This window comes from Larus michahellis, chromosome 3 (assembly GCF_964199755.1).
Source record: "Larus michahellis chromosome 3, bLarMic1.1, whole genome shotgun sequence".
Classification (NCBI taxonomy): Eukaryota; Metazoa; Chordata; class Aves; order Charadriiformes; family Laridae; genus Larus; species Larus michahellis.
The window spans coordinates 71,427,333-71,453,723 of NC_133898.1; the positions used below are offsets into that span (position 1 = coordinate 71,427,333).

Genomic DNA, 26,391 nt, shown 5'->3' on the forward strand with positions numbered 1-26,391 from the left:
AGAGAGAAGAATCCACCAATTTCATGCTTCTGTCATCAGTGGCGCATCAACACTGCTCGATGTGGCTACTCGTGGAAGGAGTGAGTTTTCTAACAGGCACCACGTTGACTGCCCACAGAGTCATCACTGCATGGAGTCCCTCACCTCATCCCCTGCTGATGTGCCTCATTTTTCACCCATACGTAGGGTCATTTGGGAAGAAGGTTTGGGGGGGACTTATCTTTAATAGGTGAACTTCTTTCTGGAAGTAAATCACCGACTACATTTTACAGTCTCTCCCAGCAGTAGCTATTGCTCAACCCGCCTGAGGTCTACCAGAAGTAAAAAATCACTAATTTGTAATAAAGAAATTTTCAAATACTAAGTTACTCGCTCATCCTAAGCTACAATTTCCCCTCAAGAGGCATGTAGTCTAGGAGAGGATGCCATTTCTTTCACTCACAGGCAGGTATGAAACACTATCAAGTCCTCCAGCTTCTACAGCAGGTCATTGACTTTGCACCCCTCCAAAAGGCAAATTTCAAGTCACAAAGTTCTTTTGCTTGAGCACTGTACTGTCTTTGAAAGCAGAGTCAAATGAGCTCTTGTGTGCAGACTATCTCCACTAGAAGAATATATAATTTATGTGCTATATTTACACTCCAGCATCATTAGTGGTTCAAAACAACTATTTCCTCTTACAATGGAAAATGTTAGCAATATTTTTATCTTTAGGGAGCACTAAATTAATCAAGGACAGTATAAGGTAGTAATAGTATGCTTACTTAGTACGTTTATGTGTCCACAAACACACTTTAATTCAGTAGCAACATTTTTTTTTTAGGTTTACCAGACCATAGGGGATAAGTTGTACGCTTTACTGTAGATAACTGTCATCTCTCAGTCTAAGGAGAGAACCTGCTGTGCTACTACGCTATCACACTGTTCTCATCACAATTTCAGTCTTGAATAACTATCATTGCCTTGGAGACAGACCTACGGAACAGAGTAGCTGTGGTCTGAAGCTTCAGACCTCACAGCTGAGGCCCAAACTGCTCTCCCACTGGTGTAGATGTTTCACCTATTCATAAAAGTCACATGACAATCAAGACTTAATGGTGGGAGAGTAGCAAAGGAAAAATTTCATTGACTTTCCTTATTGGACTTATATTGATGATTATTAAACCAAAAAATTAAACTCTGCTTTTCAAAGGAGTTACGCAATGCATTTTTAAAAGAAAATTGATAAAAGATAACACCAACAAGGAAAAAAACACTAGGTAATTGTAAGTAATCGCAAATCCAGTTATGATATTCTCTTTCACACTAGTCTGTCATTGCTGGAGCCAGCGTATCAGAATTTTCAGGATTTATGACCACGTAAACCGACTTCCCTTGAACAAAAAAGGTGTTTCCTTCCATCAGTATTTTAAATACAGGAAAAACCTTATTTGGTAGACAGATACCAGAACTATTAGAATTTTATCATTCCAGATAAACATAAATGGCTGCTACACACTAATTTCAATACTGTAAAAAAGCACCGTCAGCAGGAGCAAGGCAGCAGTGCAGACGTACACTGACATCGGCGGTAGCAGCTGAGCAGCAGGCAGGACCATGTGAAGGCAGTTTACAGTGCGTGGTACTTTGGTCACAAGCGAACTCTAGGCAGTTGGTGAAGTTTGTGGGCAGTCTGGAGAACCAGCTCAACAAAAATAACATCTAAAAAACTCTCAAGAATTTAAAGTGAGAATTTGACTATTTTGCAAATTAAATAGAGGGAAAATACTGATTCTAAACTTAGAAAAAACTACTGTAAGAAAAAAATGTGGCTGTAATTGAACTTCATGTGTTTAACAGTGGAATTATTTCTTTTTAACTTAAAATGCCTTTAGTTTCATACTTACGCACATACCAAGAAATAGGTAGCATCATCAGAGATACTCTGTGCATTAAAGCAAATAAGTTTGGGGTTTTTTTTTAATTTTGGGGGCCAACCTTTTAGAAAAACTGATATATTAAACAAAATACAGTCTACCACAGAAAACGTTTACTGCCTCTTAACTGACCTTCTTGAGCAGTTGGAACCATCCAGGTTGTGGTAGCAGTTGCCTTTTTAACACTTTCCATCTCAGTTTCATCCGTAATCACTTCCAGGGCCCCAAATTCATTCACTCTAAACTGTAAGACAAAACAAATGGCGTAGAATATAGTAAAAAAAATTATTCTCTTATCAAGTCTTCTTCTGTTGACCAAGATAGTTTTTACATGGTGTCCTTACCATATTATTTAATTTCTATGAGTTTCTGCTTATCTCCAAGGAATTGGAAACAAACCTTTCTTGTTTCTTTCAAGCAAAATGAAACCTCATTTTGTTATTAAAAAATATTAATTTCCAATAGATATTGATAAAGATGCCTCCACACGCAGATCTATATCTAAGTTACACACAAGAATCAAAAAAAAACAGTAACAGAAATTCATGGGAAAATCTCCTAACCATACGCTTTTCATTGCCAGCAAAATAATGCACTCCAGTCACTGAGTATTTTTGTCAACGAAAAGGGAACTAAATGTCAAATACAAATGCTTCACAGAGTACAGAAATTTCAGCATCCTCTGAAAACATAGTACTTCTCCGCTGTAAAGTGCACATAAACAAACATCTCAAGGCAGTTTATGAGCTGTTTAATTACACGCTGAACGTGGTATTACTGTCAGCCAGAAGCAAGGCTCAACAATACCCCACATGCTGTGCTTACACAGGAGCACCGGGAGTTATATCCACCCTGCTGCCAGCAGAAAAGCATCTTCCAAATGCCGTAACGATTACAGCGCTACCAGATGAAAATAAACTTCAGCTTCCCAGTCTACTTGGTTTGCAGGCCTGGCTGGTTACACGGGTTGAACTGAAGGCAGCGTTTTGTCCGTCTGAAACAGCAAAGGGGCGTAACTCTCTGAGCTTTGCCACAGAGGGCAGGTCTCTAGCAGCAAGGTGCTCTCACCAACGGAGATCAACAGGAAAAATTACGCCTGAGAGAGTCTTTCAAAGCTCCCCAGCACCCACCTGCGAGAATACTCCTTCAGGGCAGCAGCATGAAGCCTATTTCTGTTTCTCTGGTCAGGCAACTCTACCTTGGGAAAATGGGAAGGGGAACAATTGCAACTGATCTTCTCTGTGCCTCTGGAGGCTGCAGGATGAATCACTCCCACTCACTTTGGACCCTGCCATGGTACAGTACTGAAAATAAGCCATTCTGACTGAAAGCAAAGGTGAGCCTCATGACATACATACCAGAACAGTGTGCTTTCGCTAATACAGTCCTTCCAGCCCCAGCAGCTGCAAAGAGCCAGAAGGTCCTAAGGAACGCAGGCATCTCAGGGGGAAGGAGAGGAAGAAGAGGAGGACCTCACAGTCCCATGACTTCTGGAGCCAAGATTTTTACTTGCCATCAGCTACGCTCACAACAGATAACCCAAGTGTGAAAAAACTGTCAATAAGTCCATTTGGACTGAAAGACCAGGAGTTCAGTTTTGAAAGGCGCCCAGATGCAGTAACACCACATGCTCATACTCCAGTTTGTGGGCATATATTCACACTGTTCCCCCCAAAGAAAAGCAGTGGAGTTACCATTCAGAAGAGGATCCTTGTGTCTTACCCAGCCTGGCTCCTATTTTGGCTAAGCTCATTTTTGCTGTTGGTGCTTTGCTGTCTCTGCAGTAGGTGGATGCCAGAGGGAAAGCCTTTTCTTGCTTCCAAGAGCTCTAACTCTGCAGCAGCTGGCTCAGCAAGGGGGCTGTGAGGCCACAACACAGTGGCCCACCAACCCACAGGTCACAGGGAGGTTACTCACCAGCTTCTGGAAACACTCTCTGCACCCTCATACAATGCCAGCCAGAACATCCGTACACCGAAGGTTATTTCTGAAGGTATATCCCAATTAATACCTGGGATATTCCTGCATCATCCAACCGACGTTCAGCCCCAACACTATACATAGGTTCCTCCTCCACTGGGGCCTCCTGTGGTACGCAAGGACGTCACCCTTGCTAGTGGAGTGACCCACCAGCCCTTCTGCCTTCAGCAGGCTGACTGACAGGTGTCAAAAAAGGAAAGACAGATGCCTGCAGGGAAGGCTGCCCCAGCTACCCTTTCACTGAGGCTGCTCACGGCAGCAAGAGACGAACCCTTAAGGAAGCAGCCCTCCAGCAGTCAGGCCACCACGCTGAGCTGGAATCAGGGATGGAGAGCAACCACTTGCTAGTGCCTTAGCAACAACACTACCAGGCCTGCTGCACCATGGGACCTCTGTATCTCCTGGTGTTGCCCTCAGCCTGGCCTCTATCAGCATCAGACGCCTCCGGCTCCTCTTCAGAGGCAATCTTGTAGCAGTACATCTGCTTTCACCTGCTGCTTCCCCAACTACAGGTACTTCAGCATTGCTGTGCACGCTGAGCTCTCCCTAGCTCACCAGAAAAATGCCTCGGACCTGGGGAGTCATACTCTGGTTTTAGATGAGGAGGAAAAGCAACAAAAAAACTTATGACTGAGGTTAACCGCTTAAAAACAGGAGAAACAGATGTACAGAGCAGCATACTGCACAAAGCCATCACAGGATAAAAGCTGGCAGAGCAATGTGCCAACTAGTCTCTACTGCTGGAAGCGTGACAAAAATGGATCCAGACTAATGGTGGTTTATGTGTCCATGAAAAAATTCAATACTTTCGTAAGTCTTTTATACCTAGAAAGCAGGCGACAACAAAAAAATAAAGGTAAAGGTTCAGTCGTAATATTCCCTCCGGTTTTGGGGATGCAAGCTTTTAATATAGTAAGAGCAGTCCTCCCATGCATTTCCCCTGGTGTCCCAACAGTTTGGTGATACAGAGAAGGAAACGGTGCCATTGAGCCAACTTCTGAGGACAGACCAATAGCTTTCTGAGAAGTTTAAAATAATAGCTTGTTGGGTGTGAATTTAATCCACTTGACTTTTGACAAGTGCCTCTTTGCAACTTTGAAGGAACCTGTTAAGAAGACAACCCTCTATCCCACTGAATGGAGCCAACAGTCTTAAAAGATCAGGAGGCAAAGAAGAAGATGAGGAAGAAACCTCAGCAGCTTTCATAAGCAAATTCACAGTAAGATAAACAGAAATGAATATAACATTTAGATAGAAAATTTAACTTTCCAATTTTCATGTACAGGTGAGCAACAACGGCAAAAATACATGTTTTCAAGATACTACAGTTCTTTTAACGCAAATATATCATAAACTGAGTTGGGAGGATAAGTCCAATTATTAGTGGGTAAGTATACAACACAGAATTTAGCTGCCTTGTTTAGCAGTTTCCACAACGGTCAAAGGGGAACTAAACAGCAGCTTCCATCTAAACATCACTGGAGATTCCTTCCCCTCAGGGCTGAGATACTTCTTCACGTTCTTGGGAAACGAAGCCCTGATATACCAGAACTTCATCTTATATGACTGTTAATTTAATCCCCAGAAACACTTTCATATTCATTCAAGAAATAAAGAATACACTGAGGGAAACCAAGGCTTAAATAAATAATGATCAAGCATTATAAATACTTTCTGAACCATTTCTGCCTGTCCACATGCTAAGTTCTTCAACAGGGATCAAAATTACTATCAATAAATATTTTTTTTAATTAAAATTGCATTAAAATTTACACAGGACTGGAACACGCACCGTAAGTCACCGAGACAAAGACTTTTTTAATTGCAGGCGATAGTGTCACACAAAGTATTTCATAAATGTTTCAGCTGCAATGGAGAAGCAGAGAGATTCTCCGTAACCAGTGCCTCTACTGAAAGCCCATTCCTGAATTTCTTTCTCAAAAAAACTTTCTTCTAACTCTTCATTTACATGTATTCATAGTCAGTTTATACCCATTTGTTCTTAACCCAACATTAGCCTATGGATTACATAGCTCTAGTACCCTAGCATTTACTCTCTGGGCACGCATTTGAAGCAAGGAATTATGTACCCCCAAACTTAATTTTATTAGGCTAAGCACAAGCCACTTCTGGTCCTCTTATGAAAATGGTACTCAATCTTCTCGATCAGCCTGTCATTCTTTGCCGACCATGTGCTAGGCTTAACTATGGAAATTCACTTTTTCTCAGTGAACCTGACTAAGCATAACACTGTAGTGGACTTCTGCTGTCCCTCCTTCAGTGGTTTCAGGACCTCTCCATTTCTAATGGAAGTTCTTTGCCTTACCATGCGAGCTGGAAGGCACTCTGTAGTTTTATGTCAGGGGAATTATATATTAAAAAGGCTTTCAGTTCTCTTTCTCCACATTTCATACAAATACTCAGTGTATTTGTGACTAAGTGGGATAAAAATAAGTTTGCAAACAATGCAAAATGCCTACCATATTGCAGATTAATTCTTAGAAACTCAAACCTATTGGGAAGAAATACACAGGATCTAATTTCAAATTAAGTCCCTGCTGTTGCATGTGTCAAATTCAGTGCAACAAACATCAGACTATCTCAGTTTGCTGTTACTTGTGCCCTTATAGGAATGTACAAGATCTCATTAGTACTCATAGAAATCAAATCAGAATAAAGGCCACTATCGTTTTCTACAAGGTAAAAATACTATTTGGGAGAACACACAGAAATAAAAAGGAAGAAAAGGGAGCAACAACCAAAGTGCAAAGGACAAAAAAAGAAGAAAAAAGCCCTACACATCTTCATGCACAACTTTAAAATGAATTAAGAAAAAACAGCCAACACTACCATCTACTGGGCAAGATAAGGACAAAGCGTTCTTCGCAATAAATACAATTGTTGCTGCATTCTGACAGTAATGTCAGGAGTAAAACTCATCTTGACCACAGAACACTGATCGTGGACTAGCTCAGAATAAACCTGGAAAATTTATATTATCCAAACCAAAAGTAAATTGAACAAATGTTCTTCATGCCTATGAAGTAACTAAACTTAAGTAACGGAGTTACACAGCAGTCTGTCAAGAGTCCATGCCTTGGAACTCCAGGGATAACAGCCAAAGAACTACACTCAGATCTCCGGTTAGCGAACAGTTACCACCATTCTTCATTTGAATCATGGTTTAATCAGTGATTTCAGACAAATCAGAGCCTTTCTGGCATCTTACAGCTCCTCCTCCCTTTAAAGCAAAGGAATCACCTATCGACACCGTATCGTCCAACCACATCCTGCTACATGCTAAATTATTTTTTACATATTATTTAAGTTGAATAAGTTAGTAAATGCCAGAACTTGCCCATTCAACCATTCTCCTCTTCTGTGTGTGTGTAATACAGGCTTTACATGCATGATCACATACAATTTTTTCCACAGAACCCCTGCCCCAGGCAGGGGCTGGACAGCATTCAGAAAATGAGGCAGCTGTTGTGTATTTTTATACTCTTTCTTCAAGCAGTAAAGCCAGTCTTATTTACTCTACACAGTTTGAAAGTAGAATGACTGTTTATTTTCTTTAAAAAAACCCCAACACTGAAATAACAAAGAGCATGTATCTAAAAAAGCTTTGGGCACTCTAGCAATTACTGCTACAATGCAGTGCAAAGTAAATCCTGAAACAAAACCTCTGTTCTCAGCCACTTACAAAAGACAATAAAAATATCTCTTCCTACCTCTTCATCCTTCTGAGTACTCTGCTCCCAGCTTATTTCAAAGCACTCAGTAAGCATGTGACCCCTGATGCTTGCCTGGTCACAGAATTTTGACTCTTTCAGGGATGTAGAAGGGCAGGGGAACGCGTCCCTGCACCTGGCTGTTCCCTTTCTTTAACGATGAGAAGGGATCCTGCCTGCATGCTCCTGCTCTCCCAAGTCCAGCAAAAGACAAACAATTTAAGCTGCATCCCAGGCTATTTAAGGCTCCCTAATTCATAATCAGCAGACATTAAATTCCACACCACGACCAAGGGGCAGGGCCAGACGCTCTCTCACTGGAATGATGCTGTCAGCAAGAAAGTGGGACACTTCAAGCGATCTTTGATTGATTTTAAGATGCATCAGTAATACTGCAATAGGCTAATCCTGAAGTAACGAAGAAGAGAGAACAATTTGCATCCAAAAGGAAAGGTTTTTCCTATCATCTGGGCAGGCACAAGCAGGAAAGGACAAAAAGGATAGGAACATTCTCTCATCACTTCTGAACTGAAAGCTTAGGCACCATCAGAAAACATATACCTTTAGCAAGAGAGACTGACATTTCCCCAGCAAAACGCCGATACCTCAGTCTCGTCTGCAGTAATATTTATCTACGTTATTCTTAGACACTCCTCAGGCTCTTCCAATCCCGCCCTCCACCCCGAGTGCTTGAGAATTATCTTAGTACCAGACAGCTTCTCAATGATCTCTCTTCACTGCAAACTCAGTCTGCCTTATTATCTCCACTTGAGTAGGAAATTGCAGCTAAACAGACTTTCTTAAGGTGACACATAAATCAGTGACAGAGCCAGAAGTCAAGGCCTGCCAAGACTATGCTTATTGATCCAGAAGTTGACCTACAAAGCAACCCTGGCTCTGAATTATTTCGGCCAGAATATTTCTAAATACCAAACGCTAATATCTCATGGGGAAGCCAAGCCAGTGACAAGTTAAAAAAAATGAATGGCTACCTGCCAAAGTTTGGTTCCAGTGACTTGTTCGGCACCGCAGGGGAAGGCTGTGGTAGAAACAAGTGCAGCGCTAAGCTTTCCCATGTGGGACTTACCTGCATTAATCACAAAACTATTCCTTTTCCTTCCTGAAATCCTCTGCCCAATTATTTACAAGTCTAACAGCATCTACAGCAAATGACGCAGTAGATTTTGCGGTAAAATACCATGTGATCACTTAAGTGAAAACTACACCATGACTACATACGAGGAAGCCCACTTAAAGATCCAAATGCAAACCTAATTCCGGCATTTCTTGGCTTTGGAGTTTCAGCAATTTCCTTTTTGGTAGTTTTTGGGGTTTTTTTTCCAAAAAGGTAGAATCATTTAATGACAATGCACAGTTTTAAACCAGAAATGAATGGCGATGAAGCACAGCATGAGCTAATCAATTACATTAGATTGCAACAGAAGAAAGTTACTTCCATGTGGAAAAGACCAGGCCACTAAGTACATCTGCTGGGGCTCACACGTACTCAGAGAAGTCTATTCTGCCTTGTTTTCTCCTCCCTGCGCTACCACTTACCTGAAGGGAATCTATCTTCCCTCTGCAAAAACACCTTCCCGGTGGAGGCAGTGATTTAACTGGTTCCCGGTAGTTGATGTTTCCCGCGGACACTCTCGGGGCCACTTCCCCGAGAGAGAAATGCCTGCCCAGGTTCAGTGCAGCACATGCCACTGCATGAGGACAGAAATAGCTTTGCACTAAAAAAATCACTGTAGTTAGTTACCGCCTGAGACACTACCAGTATTTCTGATATATAATGATGTAAAAAAAAAAAAAAAAGTTGTTCTCTAAATGTTAATTATCTCAAGTAAGCTTGAATGCAATTTCAGAACGGGCAGGTGGAAGGATGCACTTTACTGCCTTGAGTTGCTGCACCTATGCATCCAGAAACACAGCACTGTGAATCACCGTTACCTTCTTTACAGCGCGGCTGGAAATACCGAGCACCACTGACCATTATTCCACCATTCATGTCCCACTATTATAGCTGGTTTCCTACCATATTAGCTGCCCAGCTTTATTTACAGGTTAATTTCTTCATCATCAAATTTATTTGTATTTTTTTTCCATTCAAGCACAATTTGCAAGCTGGAAATAATGACCAAAATTCTGTCCATGCAGTATATAACAGCTCACTTTCCAAACACAAGTACTAGAAAACTCATTACGAAGTACTTCATAAACTTCTGTCACTGCAGTAGGAAGTGACTGTAAATTATTACAGCTTTTCCAATTTAATGAGTACATTTAAATCTTGAAGTGATGGTGTTACTGCCTGCACTCAGCACAGAGATTTTTAGAAAAAAAAAAAAAAAGAAAAAAGAGAGGAAAAAAGAAGAGTATTTCACATTTATATTCATACCATGCAGAGTAACTGGTAAGCAATGATGTTTTTCAGATGAGCATACATTACTTAGCCTGCCACATGAAGGCATTCTGTAATTTGTAAAATATTTTAAACTCTACTGGAATTCAAGTTTTCTGTTTTATTTAAACATCTTGAAAGAACTAATATACAATGCTAAAATTTTTGTTCTCAGTCTTCAGTGCATCATAGCGTACAATTTTTAATTCTCCCTATCCCCTGTATAATTTGAAATTCTAGCATTTTCCACAACTATTTATCTGTCACACAGCATGCTCAAAGCAGCGTTCAAGAACTATTAACTATTTTATGACTGTTTCTGCCAAAGAGTTTTAACAAAATCTGTATGAGAATGTATTTCCACAGCCTTCTGCCACGCAACAAAAATCCGACAATTAGCAATGCACAAAATCATAGGAAAAGAACATTTCAGCATTTTACCGACGTGGAAACAGATGTAGACCATGAGAACAGAGGTTTGGTAGTTGAGTGGGCTCCCTTGTTTTGATGAGACTGGGGATCGAGTGCCCCCTGGTGCAGCCCATCTCAGTGAAGTCTGGGAGGCATGAAACTGCCCATAGGACTTCATAACAAAAAGAAATAATGCAATTTCCTATTTCTAATTTACTTCTATATCATAAGAAAAGTTAAATTTAAGCAATGATAATAAAATATTGAGAAAAGTTATTTGTAAATGTTTCAAGCATTTTCCGCTACTTACAATGGGTTTTTACCAGCTTTTATTCATAGAGGAACTTACATTCACAAAAATGAAGTGGTTCTTAAAAAAGATGGTTGCTCAGATATGCTTGCCTGATAATCTGAGGAGGCTAGATATTAATATAGCACACAAAAAAAAGAGATTTCTTAAAAAATGCATTATGTAAAAATAAGCATGGAACTTCATCATGCAAGCAGTAAAAGACAAGCAAATGCCATATGACTTACATGACTAAAAATAAGGACTTTAAGTAGGTAACTCCCCAAAACTTCTATATTAAAAAAGCAGTATTTCAACATTTTGGTATACATTTAACTTAAAGCATGCTCATACAATATAGTTTACCAAATTGAGCGTTCAAAGACAATTTTCCCCAACATTTTATGGAGACAAAAGACTGAATGTGAGAATGCACGCAATGCATTGTCTTCAATGAACAGTTCAGCTATTGCTTACTATTTATTATTATTAAAAAAAAAAAAAGGCACTCTGTTTCTGTAAAAATAGAATCTTTGGATGTGTGCATCTTGCTACTGCACTGTTTTCACTGGATCTTTCAATTTCATTTCAACGTAAATACATGGCAATAGTTTGATATGTTCAGTGGAACAATTCTATTATAATTTTTGAATGACACGAGCAAGCTTACAAGAAGTAACTGCTATGTAAGGGCATCTTCTTTACGTTCAGGACACAGTATTAAAATACTCTGTTATCAGGACAGTTCAGGTAAACCATCTGCATTAACCCTATTTGAGAATTACACAAAGAGCATAACATATCTTCCACGATCACATTTACGGTTTCAAGGGATTAGTCACCCTTTTGACCATCAGTATTTAGAAGCAACCCTGAAAAATGGGTTGTTACAATTATCTCAAAAGCTTAAAAAATCCGTACTATTGCAACAGCTCAAATTGTTTTGGTGTCTGCATAAATGCCTAGTCTTTCACTGAGTCTCAATGCTCCCTGGTCCAGTGAGCTCCTCAGGCTAATTCTGCATTGTTAGAAAATATTCTTCCTTCAGTCAGTGTTCGAATGGCTCCATTTCAATTTCATCCAGTAACCCCTTGCTTTTGTATTAAAAAAAAAAAAGACAGACCAGAATGAGCTGCCTGGCCAATTCTCTCCGTATCTTTCATCATTCTGGGTACACTACCATCGCACCTCTGACTGTGTCTTCCTTTACGCCTGGACCAAAGAAAGAATCTCTGTCCAAAAATCAAATACCTGTTTGTTTCCAAATAAAATTAAAACAAAACAAAACAAAACAAAAAAACAAACAAAAAAAACAAACAACAAATGAAGCTCATGCTACCCTGAACAGGGCATAGTCAAGAATCTTCTTAAACTATTTCCTGAATTTACCCTCAGCTACCCTTCCCGGTCCCTTCCCTCGCTTTGTAGAGAAGCTTTCCCATTCCTCTACTACTTAATTCCTTTACTAATTAACCAAACCTTTGCTTTGGTTTTGTTTCTTTTGACATAGGGTAACCAGAACTGAACAAAGCATGTACCAGTGATTTATATGAGATTATTATATCTTCCTGCACTGTTCCCTTTTGTATTCCTCAAACACTTCAGTATTATGTTTGCCTTTCATACAATGCTGCTTATTAAAATAGAAAGGTATTGTAAAACCCTGGACTATTTTAAAAAATACAGAGCTGGTCAGGGATGTGGAGGCTGCTGATAGCCTTGGTGGTAGCAACCACGAGATGGTGATGTCTGAAATCCTGAAAGGAGTGAGCAAAACAAATACTGAAGTAGCAGCACTGGACTTCACGAGAGGCAGATTTTGGCTTGTTCAGAAACCTGCTTGGCAGGATCACACAGGAGACTGCTTTAAAAAGTTAACGGGCCCAGGAGACTTGGATGTCTCTCCAGGGACCTCACACCAGGAGAATGATGCATGCCGATGTGCTAGAAGTTGAGCAAATGTGGATGAAGGCCAACATGAATGGAATGAACTAGGGACTCCTGACTTGGAAATGGAGGTACGCAGAAGTGAAACTGGGGAAACATTACACAGAGACTGTATATAGTGATATTGCTGCAGTGTACAATTAGGAAACTCAAAGCTCAGCTGGGGAAGAACCAGCAAAGGCAACAAGAAACGCTTCTATATATGTACAGGCTGCAGAAGCAAATTACCAAATTAGACAGAGTGGCTGATAAACTGAAGGGCAGGTTAGCTAATCAGAAAGACCCCCGACACACTGAAGAAATAGGCTAACAAGATCTCATGAAGCTCTACAAAAGCCCACGCAAGGCCCTGCACCTGGGACTGAACAGCTGCCTGCACCGGTACAGCCTGGGGACTGACTATCTGAAAGCAGCTTTGCAGAAGACCTACGAGCGGAACACAAGTCAGCAATGCGCCCTGGCAGCAAAGGCGGCCACAGGCACCCAGGGCTACTTTAGCAAAAGGGTAACCAGCAGCTCAGGGGAACTGACTATTCCCCTCCATTCAATACTGATGAGACCATCCAGAGACTACTGGGTCCATCACAAGAAAGACAATAACCCAGTGCAGCAAGTCCAGCGGATGTCCATCAGAACAAGTAGGGGCTGTAGCAGACGACTGCAAGATGCAAGGAGAAGCTGAGAGAACTTGTTTGCTCAGTCTTGAGAAGTGAAGGAGAGATTTTACCGCTGTCTTCCAGCAGTTAATGGGAGGATATAGAAGGGATGGAGCCAGGTTTTGTACAAGAGGCAACAAGCACAAGCTGCAAAAGTGGACATTCCTACTGAGTATCAGTAAAAGGACAAAATCGCTGTGAGGGTGGCCAATGCTGGAACAGGCTGCCCGAAGAGACTGTGGTATCTCCAGCCCTGGAGATAACCAAACCTGTATCGGACAAGGCCCTGAGCAACCTGATCCAAGTCAGCCAGAGGTCTGGGCTGGTCAGAGGTGGTCTCCTGAGGTCCTTTCCAAAGCAAGTTATTCTCTGAGTCTATTCTATGACTCTGTGACTAAAAACAAGAAGAAACAACAAAACACACAAAACCACACTCACAACACGTCTCCTGAATTTTAAACATTTTTGACTCCTTACTTCAACAAGAGAAATTGTACCAGGCACCATGGGATAAAAAGTTCTTTTAAAAAACATGCGTTTTCTAATTAATTTGTGAGATTGCATTCCAAAAATAAACTCTGAGAAAACTTCATCGATGTTAGCCTAAATGGAATTATATGAAAATATTGACTATAATCAACAGGAAATAGGTGCAATAAAGTCTCTAATACAGAAACTGTATTTTTAGCTAACGCAGCAGAGGACATCTTCTGAGGACATAGTAGAAAGTATCAGATAAATAAAATACATAAAATATTTTGAGAACAAAATAAAATTGTTATAATTTACTTCAGTAACTACAACCAGTGGGAAAAATGTAATTAAAAGTACAATTCCAACACCATTCAAATTTCTAAACTATACCAAGGTCAGAAGCACTCACTTTATTAATTTTTCTAGGCACTCACATGACAAAAGCAAAGCAAATATAAACTATTTTTAGAAATAAAAAGAACTAAGAATACGAGACTGTGAGAGTCAGTGACAGGACAGATATCCTTAGTGAGACAATAATATAACACTCTAAGCGGACTGAATTTTCACCCTTAACTTTTGGGATTTCTTTTGGATCTTGTGCACTTGATTACTTCTGTCTATATAGTTAGGCAGTGCTAATTTATGCCTTCCTACGGGGATGACGGCTGTCTATGCCAGCACCAGCAAATGAATCAAGAAACTCCAGAGCTAAAAGCTAACGGGCTACAGTCTCTTAACTCAGAGCTGCAGATTCATGTTTTATTCATAAAAGCAGACACCAACACACCAGCTTGTGAAATGCATTCGTCTGGCATTTAACACTTTTATTTCGCTTATTAAAAAAATTACACATCTTACCTTTAGGTCGCTTCCTGGCAAAGTACCTATGCCATCCTTCCAGTCCATAGCACTAAATACATCAAACTCTTGACCATTTCCACTAGAGGCAGACTCATTCATGATGCATGTACTAAAAAAAAAATAATTAAAAAATACAAGTATTTAATGTGAAAATACTTTAAGTGGTTTAACGCTTATATCACTGGACATTTCTTCAAATGCACTTCATAGATTAGTATCAAATGCTTCCCTCAGCACGCTGGCAATGTGGATAACTGATGACAATGATGGTAATATACACTAATGTAATAAAAACAAGGGGAAATCTTTTGAAAATCTTTAAAAATAATACCTGTTTTACACACTAGGAGGCTGTTAATGAGGCTGTATTGGAGAGAAATGAAAAATTTCAAACTGCAAATAAACTGACATGGCATAAAGATACCTCGAGTACACCTAAGAAAAACATTTGTTCTGGGGAAGGCAAGACATGAGTGCATGCCTATAATAAATACATTAAGCACTGATTAATAGAACTGCTTTTCCTTAATATCAGGTAACACGCTGATGTGACTGCTTTACCCAAGTTCAAATTAAAATTTCAAAATGAATTTGAAACGGTCTTTCATTTTCACCGTCTGACTCAGGATGCCCAAATATTCCCTGTCTGTTTCCATACAGTTTCACTAAATTTCGATTTGCATTTTTGAAACTTACTGCAGAGAAGCACACACACACCAGAGAAAACTACTCCTTTGCAGGACTTTATTTTACTGCATCCCTCTGTTTCAGAACAGCGAAAGGAGAGAATATTTATCTTCAGAAATAGTGGATTTGGACATCCTCTTCTGTGGTAAGAGTTTATCCCAAATAAACTGTTGCACAAGCAACAGAAGCATGTAACACTTGCCACTGACCCCTCCTGGGCTCTGGCCCCGCGCTTGTCACTGCCACAAAGACGGCATCAGTTGCTCTGAACTGCAGATGTTTCTAGCAGCCAGTTATGACTCCCACCAAATTCTTCCTTTCCACTTCTCACAAACCCAGCAATCTTTAAATCTGTGGCCTGGCACCTGATTTACTATTTGTTCAATGTGAAATCTGACTCATTCGTTTTATTTCTGAGGAATTTCTGCCCTATGCTTAGCAGCTGAAACAATCTGCGGAAAAATTAGCTCTGTCTTTGGTTTGTGAACTATTATCAAAAGCTCACCCTTTTCAAATTTACACTTTATGAACTTTTTAACCATCACTTTCTAAGCCTCATACGCTGTCTGCAGACTGCAAACTTTTGCTGCGAGTATCAGTATTTGAAGTTCAAATAGGTAGCACCTTCCCCAGTGCTTAACCTGGTTTTCCAAAACCTAATTTATAACTTAGGTCCCACTCCCAAAATCTGCATATATCTATTAATACTCTTTGGAAATCTGGAATTTCTACAAAAAAGACTGAGTGATATTTGTTTGCTCACAGATAAGACAAAAAGATGCAAACCAAGCAGAAGTAAACTCAGGTCATCTAGAACCTTTTTACTGAAAGTTTGAGGAGAAAAATGCTTAGCTAGTTAACTCTGTTGCGTGAAAAATATAAGAAATTTTTTTCATCAGAAAAATCACTGTAACACACCACTACAGACAGATACTACTCTGGTTTTGGGTGCGCAAGGCAGACTCCCTTATATTTCTCCTGGGTTTCCTCCTCACTTCTAGCAGAACTCTTTAAAACCCTGAACAACACCTTACTCCACAAGTACTTCCGTTACATTACAGCCAGTACACAGTATCAACAGGATAACAGGAGCTGGACCTCAGTCGGCAACCACTGCTTAGGGTGAAAGCTTCTGCATTCCCCTTCATTTCATACGATGGGCAGAGTTCACAGAAGGCTCTTTGAGAAAACTTCACATATTTCACATGATGAGTGTGAGGTAAAAAGAGCCACATGATTCAGTGTGTCTTCTCCATCCCTAATTTCAGTAATCCTCTGTGAGAAAGTACTGAAAACCATGCCGTCAATGCACAAAAAATTAATTTTAAAATACGTCGATAAATCTAAACTAATTGAGCGCAAACTGATAAATTTCCCCAAAGCCACAGACCTTCTTTTTTAAAATCACTCCCAGGCAAAATCCACCCTGCCTCAGGGCAGCTTCTGCAGCACAACTTGGACGATCTCTGACCCGAGAGCACGGCACATCGCAGAGCTCAATCCCCCCACACAGCAGCAGACCAACTCAGGCCGCCTTCCACCAAACTGAACCGCACCACGACGGCAGAGGCACAGGCCTTCCCTCAACAACACAAGACCCAAGCTGCTAAAGGAGTAGCTGGAAAATTGCATCTCTCCAGAAATCCATGAAATTTTAAGGACGTGAAACAGGGTGGCTTAAGCACATCGGTGTAACGCGTTCCCTGTGATTAGCCTGGCTAAGCAAACACAAAGCTGCGTTCTGTATTAACCAAAGTTTCTAAGTAACCTTAAATTACCACCCTATTTAGAGGACACTTCACTCAACCGTCCCGTGGTTTATTTATTACAGAAAACATGTTCCAGTGGTTTCTGCAGAAGGCACGACAGAGGACGGGAAGAGAGTTGGGAGACTGTGGGAAAACGCTTTCTCGCAGCGGCCGCTGTCCCAGGGAGCAAGGAGCAGCCGACAGCCGCTCCATCAGATGCGGGCGTCTGCGATAGTGCTACTCTCATTATAGACAGGCTTTGTAACAGACATGGGGAAAAAAACCTTAGAGCCTAGCATACTTAGACAGGATGTAAACTGTGAAAGTAGAAAAAAAAAAAAAGTAACAGAAATGTTCAAGGCATATTTCTCTCAATAAAACATACAAATTTTCATTTAATTACACCTAACAAGGTTTCCTCAGGTAACAAATCAGCACTAATGATATATTCTATTGTTTGATAAGGTATTCATTATTGTTTTCCTTTTAAAATTAACTCAACATCAAAAGCACAATCTGTACTTTTACATTCTGCAACCGTCAAAAACGTTCTTAGTGAGGATGAAAAGGTCATAGGGCAATGTAGATAGAAATGAATTTACCAAAAGGAATTACATTTAACAAAATATCTGTTTCCAGCTTTGATGAGTTTGAACAGATGAAAGATAGGGCTATATCCCACTACTAATGATAATAAGGAGGGAAATAGAGACCAATTAAATTGTTACAGCAATGATGTACTAAAAAAGGATGAAATCATCACAATATATACATCTAAATCACAGCAAAAAAGAAAACTACAGAATGTCTTATCTACTTGGTTTTGTTTTTAACGCTCTGATGTTGTTCTAGTATAACTCCTTCCATAATGATTTCATTTGCTATCATTTCTGTTGCTACACTTACCAAAAAGTAGTAAAAATACTAGATAAATAAGGGGCAAGGTAACTACAATACTGTCCCTATGTCTGTCACTGAAGACCATCTGATGTGAAGAAAAGGACATAATCATAAGATTATGGAAAAGTCATCTTCTGAAAGCATCCCCAAAATCCACTATTAGGGATGTAACTGTATCTCAGTCTTCACAGCCATAAGCTATTAACATTTATAGAGGAGTGTGCTGCATGTTAATATTTCAACATTAACTTTGGTTTAAACATATGTAAAAAATTCACTAAAATAAGCAAGCATATAAAATAAGATTAGACACATCCTTTAGAAAAACCTTCACTTTTACCAACTGGTTCAACAATAAATGAGTACCTCACAGAGAAGATATTTAATGAGAATAACAGCACTAGAAATCAGGTAGTTTCATCTGGTGAAAGACTCTCTAAAGACGTATAGCAAAGAAACAGGAGAGAATATGCCAATTAAGCATACGAGTAGTTTTCGAAATAATTACAGGGTTCTGCACTGAACGCATCAAAAAGTACTAGTAGAAGGGTTTGTTCTTTCAGTCAGCACTTTAAAAAACTACCTGACACCTACCCAAATTTTGAAAAATCTAAGACGTCGCCTGTGAAGTGTCCATATGATTTCCAACCAGTGGGCCAACTCAATATGGGGTCACTGGGCAGCAGAGAGAGGAGATTTCAGCAGTAAAGCCCCCAGTCAGCACTGCCACCTTGGCACAGCCTGTCTGCAACAGAGTCTTTTCTTTTTATGCATTCTTGTACATTTTTATTTTTACTTTCGAGGATTTCTGTAGTCACTGTGACAGGATAGCCTGGCAGATTTGCCCTGTGCTGGTCTTCTCCTCAGCTGATAGCTCCTGCGAGGAGAGGCAAAAGTGGGCATGTGGAGCCAGAGGAGGTCCCAGCAAGCGGCACCAAGGGTGAGGTCCAAGGGACAAGAAGAGGTCCCAAGGGAGGCGATGTCCTTACGGAGCCGAGCCATGGTCCCTCTTCCCAACTGGGCTGGGTGATACCAGCACTGACAGATGTTCAGACACAAAGGCAACAGGTGAGATTTTTGTCCTAATGTCGTAGATGGTTATTTTGGGCATCTCCAAGAAGGAGGCTGCTTGGCATAGCACCCATGGGCTAAAGGGACACATTTTCCCTACATAATAAATCAGGAAAATGAAGTGGATCAGAAGGGGACAACTCAGCGTACCAGAGCTGCAAATATACTAACTTCTAGACACCAGGGGACAAGTGGATACTCAGCTTTGGCTTTATTTAACGTGTAAGAACATGAACACTACCAGGGATTACTTGTTACACCACATGAAGCAGAATTACCCCTCGCAAGGTAAGCTCCCTCGATTTCAGACAGACTTTGTATTAAACTAGCTTCATCATGTCAGCAAAAGCAAAGCCAACTGACTGTAAACCCACCGGGGCAAGCCCTGCTTTTCTCCCCGCAGTCTTCTCTTTGAGCTGGGTACACCCCGCACCTCTCTCTTTCTCACCCTTCATCTTTTTGCATCTGATTCTTCACTTCAAGAAAAACAACCACAACAGGAACAGTGCAGGAAATGGTAAAATGCTTTGAGGCTATCCACCACATTGCAACACGTACTTTGTTTTGTACCTGTTAATGGTTAAATTATTTTAATATTTCATTAAAAATTACAGATTACACATTTCCTTCAAAATCTCATTTTTTCTTTGTTTAGGAACCACTTGACTAGTTCTGCCATGTTTCTCTTCTGTGTGTTGAAGAGCTGCTTCAGTAAATTTCGCTATTTTGCCTGTTGCTCATGAAGTTTATTACAAGTAAGTAACTTCAGAGATGAGCTATATAGGTTATATATGTATTCACAAAGGGACCATAGCTTAAAATTCTTTGCCATTCTTAAAATTTGTAATAGAAAACGGACCAGATTTCATATTGATGATGTCCCTTTAGCATTATTTCCTCACATTTTTATCTGTTGCTACTCTTCTGCCTGCTAGATTCTCCAAGCATACTGTGTGTGTCTGTTCCTGCTTCCCAATACATCGGCTTAAAACCTTTTTCCTCACAGAAAGAATCTGGCCACAGACACATTACAAAATGCTGTGAAGCCTGAGTCTGCAACCAGCGCTACAGGAGGTTCATGCTGTCCTCACCTGAGTCGGGTTGCTGTCAGGGAGCTAACACAGGATTGCCGTACCACTGCTAGAAACTGGGTAACGCAGTTACACACAGCCTCCACCTACCAGCTCATTTTCAAATATCCACAGAACACTGTAAGAACAACAGTTACCCAATACCAAAGCAATCCCATCATCTAATGAAACTTACAGCTGACAACTTTCGTCTTGTTTATGAAGAACCTGCACCCCACGCTTGTACCTACTCAGATAGAAGACTTCAGTACCACTCTGAAATCCTATTTCTTAATTTCTCTTAATTCCTTGAACCAGGCCCAGAAAGTTTCACAAAACTTCTGCCTTTATTTGTGCCTCCTTCTACCCCCTGTGCAGACACCTCCTTGAGAAGAACTGATGCACCAAATCTACACATTGAATATCACCTGACCTACTTCAAATTGTTATTTCTTACCCCAAGTTAATTCAGTAGATGCCTGAATGCTCCTTTTCTCTGACTCGTGCCCTCCTCTTCCTCTTCTGCTGGTTCTTAGCAGTTTCCATGGGCTCTGCTGTCCTTACACAATTAATTCACCGCTTTCTAGCTCCTAAATACACTCAGCAGGCTACTGCATTTATAGACTTTCCCTTCTTTCCAATTCATAAAGAGCTCGTATCTCCCATTGTGACCAGTGGTCCTACTACTGCAGCACTAATAAGCTACAACTACTCACACACTACCACCTTCTCCAGTCAGCCCCATGCCAGGTGATCACTGGTCCCTCACACCCACCATTCTACTTACCAGCAGTATTAAAAAACCCAAAGAGTAAAAATGGAATGGCCCACAAAAAGTCAACCACCTCTCTTCACAGAATAGGTGATGCCCAATAAAACTGAACAAGTCAGAGGAAAGACTCATCACGTAACCATTTTCTTAAGTTATTAGAACTTTTAAAAGCAACAGTCTAGAAAAACTCATTAAATTGAAGGTGAAACATACACCACCACAACAAAGTTCACTGCAATTGCCCAACTGACAACAAAAACCATCCAAGATGATTGCTTCAGCCACCTTCATTATAGCACCAGTTCACAGGACCAACTGGACCACAGTCAAAGCCGCTGAAGGCACACCAGGAAAAAATGAGGACCCGGCACCACCCGGATTTACGCAGAGTGCTTTACTGCCTTCAGCCGCTAGTTTCAGGGAGTTTCTCTCTTACAGATGTTCATCATATAAACTTCTGGGAACGTGATAACTTCCTTGGTAAAAACCACTGGTTTCCTAACCAGCTTTCAAATTTGCATTAGGAAAACTGTGTTACGGTCCTGAACATAGATGATTTCAAAAAAATGACACAAGCTGAAGTTTGTGTATCTTGAATTTTAATTATGCGCACCGCCTAACTGTTAGCACCCACGACTGAGCATCCATTCAGAAGCAGAAACAAACAGCAAAGGCGGCCAGTCCAACGCCACTCCGCTATACAAGGGAAATTAAAAAGAAAATAGAACAAGACTGAAAATGCAACTCGTGCTACCCCTCACTCGAAAGCCTCGCACGCCATGCTATTCAGCACAGGTAATTAAAAGAAAGGGAAGAGGCTGTGCCGCTCACCACCCGCGGAGGCTGCCGCATCTCCGGGGCCCTCCTTTCCCCGGCGCACCGGGGCTCACACCGCGCTCCCGAGTGGGACAAGTGACGCGGTGGGCGGGCCGCGCCCCCGCCCGCTCCCCACGCAGGCCGTGGGCCTGCCCCCCACCCCCCGGCGGCGGGGCGGCTGGGAACCGGCGGGCCCCGGCAGCGGCTGCCCCGGAGCCAGCCCTACCGCCCTCCTTCTTCCCTCCCTCCCGCCCGGCGCGGCGGAGCGGCGGCCGGAATGCGGCGGCGAGGCCCGGCGGGCGCGGCCGCGGCCGCCGCTCCCCACCGCCGTCAGCCGGCGGCCTACCGCCAGAGGTCCCTCCTTGGCCAGTTTTTGCGGCGTGTCTTTTTTCTTTTTTTTTTTTTTTTTTTTTTTGCTGCACTTGAAACTTTCTGGAGAAAACCCGGGGCTCAGGTCCGCGTCTTCCCCAGCCTCGGGGCAGAACCACCCACACAAAAGCGCCCGGCCCGGCCCCTCCGCGGGGCAGCGCTCGGGGAAAGCGGTTCTCGAGTTGCTCCGTTTCTCTCCTGAATTTGCCTTTTTTTTTTTTTTTTTTTTTTTTTTTTTGGTGTGTGTGTGTCTTTCCTCCCGCCCCGGGCAATTAAATGGAGCGGGGAAGAGTGACACCCCCCGCTTTGCCCCGGCGTGGGGGCGGCGGGGGCGAGCGCGGTGCGGGCGGGGGTGGGAGAGGAACTGGGTGTTAAGTGTTCCTGAGGAAGTTGCACAACGAGAGAGGGACTCTGCTTGTTTACCGGGTCCTCTTGCCTTTTTTTTTTTTCCTTCCACCCCCCACTCCACCCCCACCGGGGCCGGGATCCGGGAAAAGGAGACTGCCTCCGAGTGGAAAGAAAAAAAAAAAATATAAAAAAAATTAATTTACCTTCTCCTCCCTTCCCCCAGCGCGGAGGGGGAAGAGGAGGAGGGGGGCGATATCTCGTTTTTCTTTTTTTTTTCCCCTGAGGGGCTGCGAGGGTTTCCTCCGCGGCCGATCCGCGGGCATCCCTCGGCGGGGAAGTCGCCCCTTCCCGCGGGAGGGGCCGGCGGCCGCCGCCACCGCCCCGCAGGGCCGCCCCCGCCCGGGGCCGCCGCCGCCCGGAGCCGCGATACAACTTTTTCTCTCACGCTCCGCCGTGCGCCCGCTCCGACGAGGAAAAGGAGGGGAGGGGGGTCGGAAAAACACGGAGGGGGTGGGGAAGCGGGCCCCGACGCCGCGACCCCCGCCCCAGCCGCCTCGCCTCGGCCGGGCTCCGCGGGAGCGCCTTCCCGTAGTCCGCCGCCCCTCTCCCGCCCCCAAAATTTTTTAAAAACATCGCTTTTTTCCCTTCCCCCCCCCCCCCGCTGAAAAAACAGCGCCTCGCAGCACGTTAGCGAGAACAAGTGTGCCTATATCCTGTTGTTATATGCACCGGCTGCGGGGACGGGGAGGGAGAGCAGAGGAAAGGACGGGCGTGTGCGCGGCGGGGCCGTCCCCGTCCACCCCCCCCCGGCCGCACTTCAGGCGGGAGCGCGCAACTTCGCAGCAAACCCGTGGCCTCTTCCCTGCGCGCCCCCCCCCCCCCCCCATCAAATCCCCACTCGCGTGTATGTGCACACACACCGCCGGCACCTCCGGACCAGCCTCCGGGATCACCCCCACACACCCCCCGGGCATCCCGCGGGGCCGGCCGCGCTGCCGGGCGCCGGTCCCCCCCCCGTTCCTCCGTCCGCCCGGAGCGGGTAGGGGCCGTTCCCCCCCGCCGCCTCACATGTCTGCCGCAGCGAGCGCGGCGCACGCACCGCACACAGGCAGGAACTGAGCACTCAAGACTTTTTTTTTTTTTTCCGCCGCTTTAAGAAAAAAAAATAAAAAATAAAAATTTTGCTAGAAGCTTGCCTTTTTTTTTTTTTTTGGGTATGTGTATGTGTGTGCAAACTTTCCCCAAAATGGCGGAAATTGGGAGATGATTATATTTTAAATATCTCTCGCGCACAAACCACACAAAGTGCAGGAGCGACGGAAAATACAAACTCTCTCCGCTGCGCGCTGAAGAGGCCTTCGCACACGGGGACCCACGGCACATTCAACCGGTATATCCCGGCGGCCGCCGCCTCTCGCCGCTTCCCACCAAAAAAAAAAACCAAACCCGGGGGCTTTTTCTCACCCCTCTCCGGCTGCGCATTGCCCACCCTCCCCCACGCCCCCCCCCCCCCAGCAACCCGCACTGCTCCCCGTCCTTCAGCCTCTGTGAACAAAGAGACGGGGATGGGGGGGGGGGGGGCCTGGGGTGGCAGCGAGCCCCCTCCCTCCCCTCGGCGCTCACACGCACACCCGTGTAACACACACACACAACCCCACAAACACACCCCCCACACATACACACATACCACGCACAACCCCCCCACCCCCCCCCGCTGCTGCACCCGCATCACATTGTTCCCAACGGCGCGGCGGTGCCCCGTAAGTGTCATTAAATGGAGCCAACTGACAAGCTCATTGGTGGGGCAAGTCTGCAAAATGTCTCTCCCCTTCCCTTCCCCCTCCCTTCGGAACCACCTCTCCCCCCCCCACCCCCCCCAAAAAAAGGCCCCCCAGCACATTTCCACAGCTCCCTCCCCCGTATATATATATATATGTACATACACGTACGTCCGTGCGTGCCTGTGTATGTATATAAATATATAGCGCGCATATATATATACACACATGTACTCCCTTCATGTGTTTGGGAAGAGAAAAAGAAATACCAGGCACCTCTCTCTTTCTTTTGTTCCTCTTTCACACTCGTACACTTATGATTTAGTGAGGTTCCCGGTGCCCCAGCCGCTCCCCAGCCACTTGCGAGTCACTTGCCCACTTTCCCCGGCATTAACTTCCATCCTTTTCTGCTCGAGGTGGTGGGGGAGAAGCCCCCCCCCCACCCCCCTCCCCTTCCCCAGATACGTTTCGTAAGGGAGGGAGAGGAGGTGCGTCTCTCCCTCCTTTATCTCTCGCGCTCTCTCTCCCTAACTTTCATCCTCACCTCGGGGGAAAATTAAAACCCATCGCCAGCCTCTGCCATCGCAGCGCCCTACACGGCTTGCGGATTAGATCGGAACCCGCCGCTCCTTACCCCCCCAAAATTCTCTCTCTCTTTTCTCCGTCTCTCGAGTAGTCCTGACAAATATGGTCCAGGGCTGCGGGCACCAGTGAGCATGCGCCCGCCGAGCCGGGGCTGGGGAAAGGGGAAACTGCCGCCGCCGCCGCCGCTGCCGCCGCTCCTCTTCCTCCTCGCCTGCGCTGCCGCTGCGCTCCGGCCGACCGGCGACCGGCAGCCGGCGGCGATCATCGCCGCCCTCGCCCAAAGACACGGGCGCCGGCCACGGCCCGGCGGCGGCGGCGCGTCCTCGCCCCGCATCGGCTGCCGACGCCGGAGGAATAATAAGGAGACTCGTGCGGCGGCGGCCGCGCGCGCTATTTTGGGCGCTTTCAAAAATGATGCCGTGCACTTTTCGGGGAGGATGGGGGTGTCTGGTCCTCTCCTCTCCTTTCCTCTCCTCCCTAGCCTCACCTCACCAGGTGCTGGGGGGGCTGGGTGGTGGGCGCCGGGAGGCCGGGGAGAACCTCTGTTGCGGCGCTTGGTCACCCCCCCCGGCCCCCGGGTAAAAGAGCCCCCAGGCAGGGGTAGGACAGTTGGGCATCAGGAATGGAAGTGGGGGTCCCGTAGGCTGCGGGAGAGGGGCAGCCCTCCAGGTGCTCTAGGCAGGCGCCAATATTGGGCATCTCTTCCAGGGAGGGGGCACCCAGTGGGAAGGTCAGGGTCAGCCCGGAGCCTCCTGCACCCCAGAAATGTGAGGTTTCTTCAGTGTGGAAATGTTCCATATAATGGGCCTCAACTCATTTAAAACCTAGCCAGCTTACAAATCAAAAGTAGTTTCACGTGTGCCACCTGCCTGAATCCTCTCCATCGTCACCTTGTATTCACAAAGAAAAATCCTGTCTTCAGCATTTATTTTCTGTCACTTATTCTTGTTGTTCAGAAAACTCTAAAAAACCGAAGGCCCTCATTATTTTATGGGATTGGCCAGGGCAGGCTTCCTTTGCCTACAAGGAGATGTGTTATGCAAAAGAACATTAAGCAAAATAGACCTACACGAGGCCTAACTAGGCTGGGGAAAAGGGAGGATGGAGGATTGCAAGCAGTTGTATATATGATACTTCAAAAAGTGTGTGTGTGAATATATATATATATATATATATATAGTTTCAGGCAGAGTATAAAACAACACGAACCATAATCTCGATTATACTAACCCTAAATATTTTTTCAGACCACAGCGTATCTCCCTAAGATGACTCTGTCCTTGAGGCAAAAACTGGCAAAGTGAATTTTGAATTTTTAATAGTTTGGCATATTATTATATAGCTCTTAAAATAACTCTCAAATCTAGATATATCTTTTGTTAATCCCAGTAACGATCTGTGTCCAAACTCTCTTGATTTTATACATGCTCCCTTCTACAATTACACTGACAACTTTAGCCCAGATTACTGGAATGGAAATACTAATAAATACTGATAAATATCAGCATTAAATATCAATAGAAATAAACACATGGCAAAAATGCTCACCTACAAAATCAGAGTAACTAATAAAGT

At 43.8% G+C, this 26,391-nt stretch overlaps 1 protein-coding gene across 4 annotated transcripts in view; it reads right to left on the reverse strand.

Moving 5' to 3' along the window:
- Positions 1–25,164, reverse strand: part of L3MBTL3 (L3MBTL histone methyl-lysine binding protein 3) — an 81,357-nt gene extending 56,193 nt beyond the window's left edge. Inside the window, exons 1-3 of one of the 4 annotated variants that reach the window (XM_074580738.1) lie at positions 24,866–25,164; positions 14,670–14,781; positions 2,049–2,160 (exon numbers count right to left, since the gene is read on the reverse strand). In XM_074580738.1, the coding sequence (XP_074436839.1) occupies positions 2,049–2,160; positions 14,670–14,771 (214 nt within the window). In that variant the 5' untranslated portion in view covers positions 14,772–14,781; positions 24,866–25,164. Of the gene's footprint in view, positions 1–2,048; positions 2,161–14,669; positions 14,782–20,605; positions 20,725–24,507; positions 24,754–24,775 lie in introns of those variants that run through there. The other 3 variants (XM_074580737.1, XM_074580739.1, XM_074580740.1) reach the window with 3 other exon arrangements.
- Positions 25,165–26,391: the final 1,227 nt, after the last annotated feature.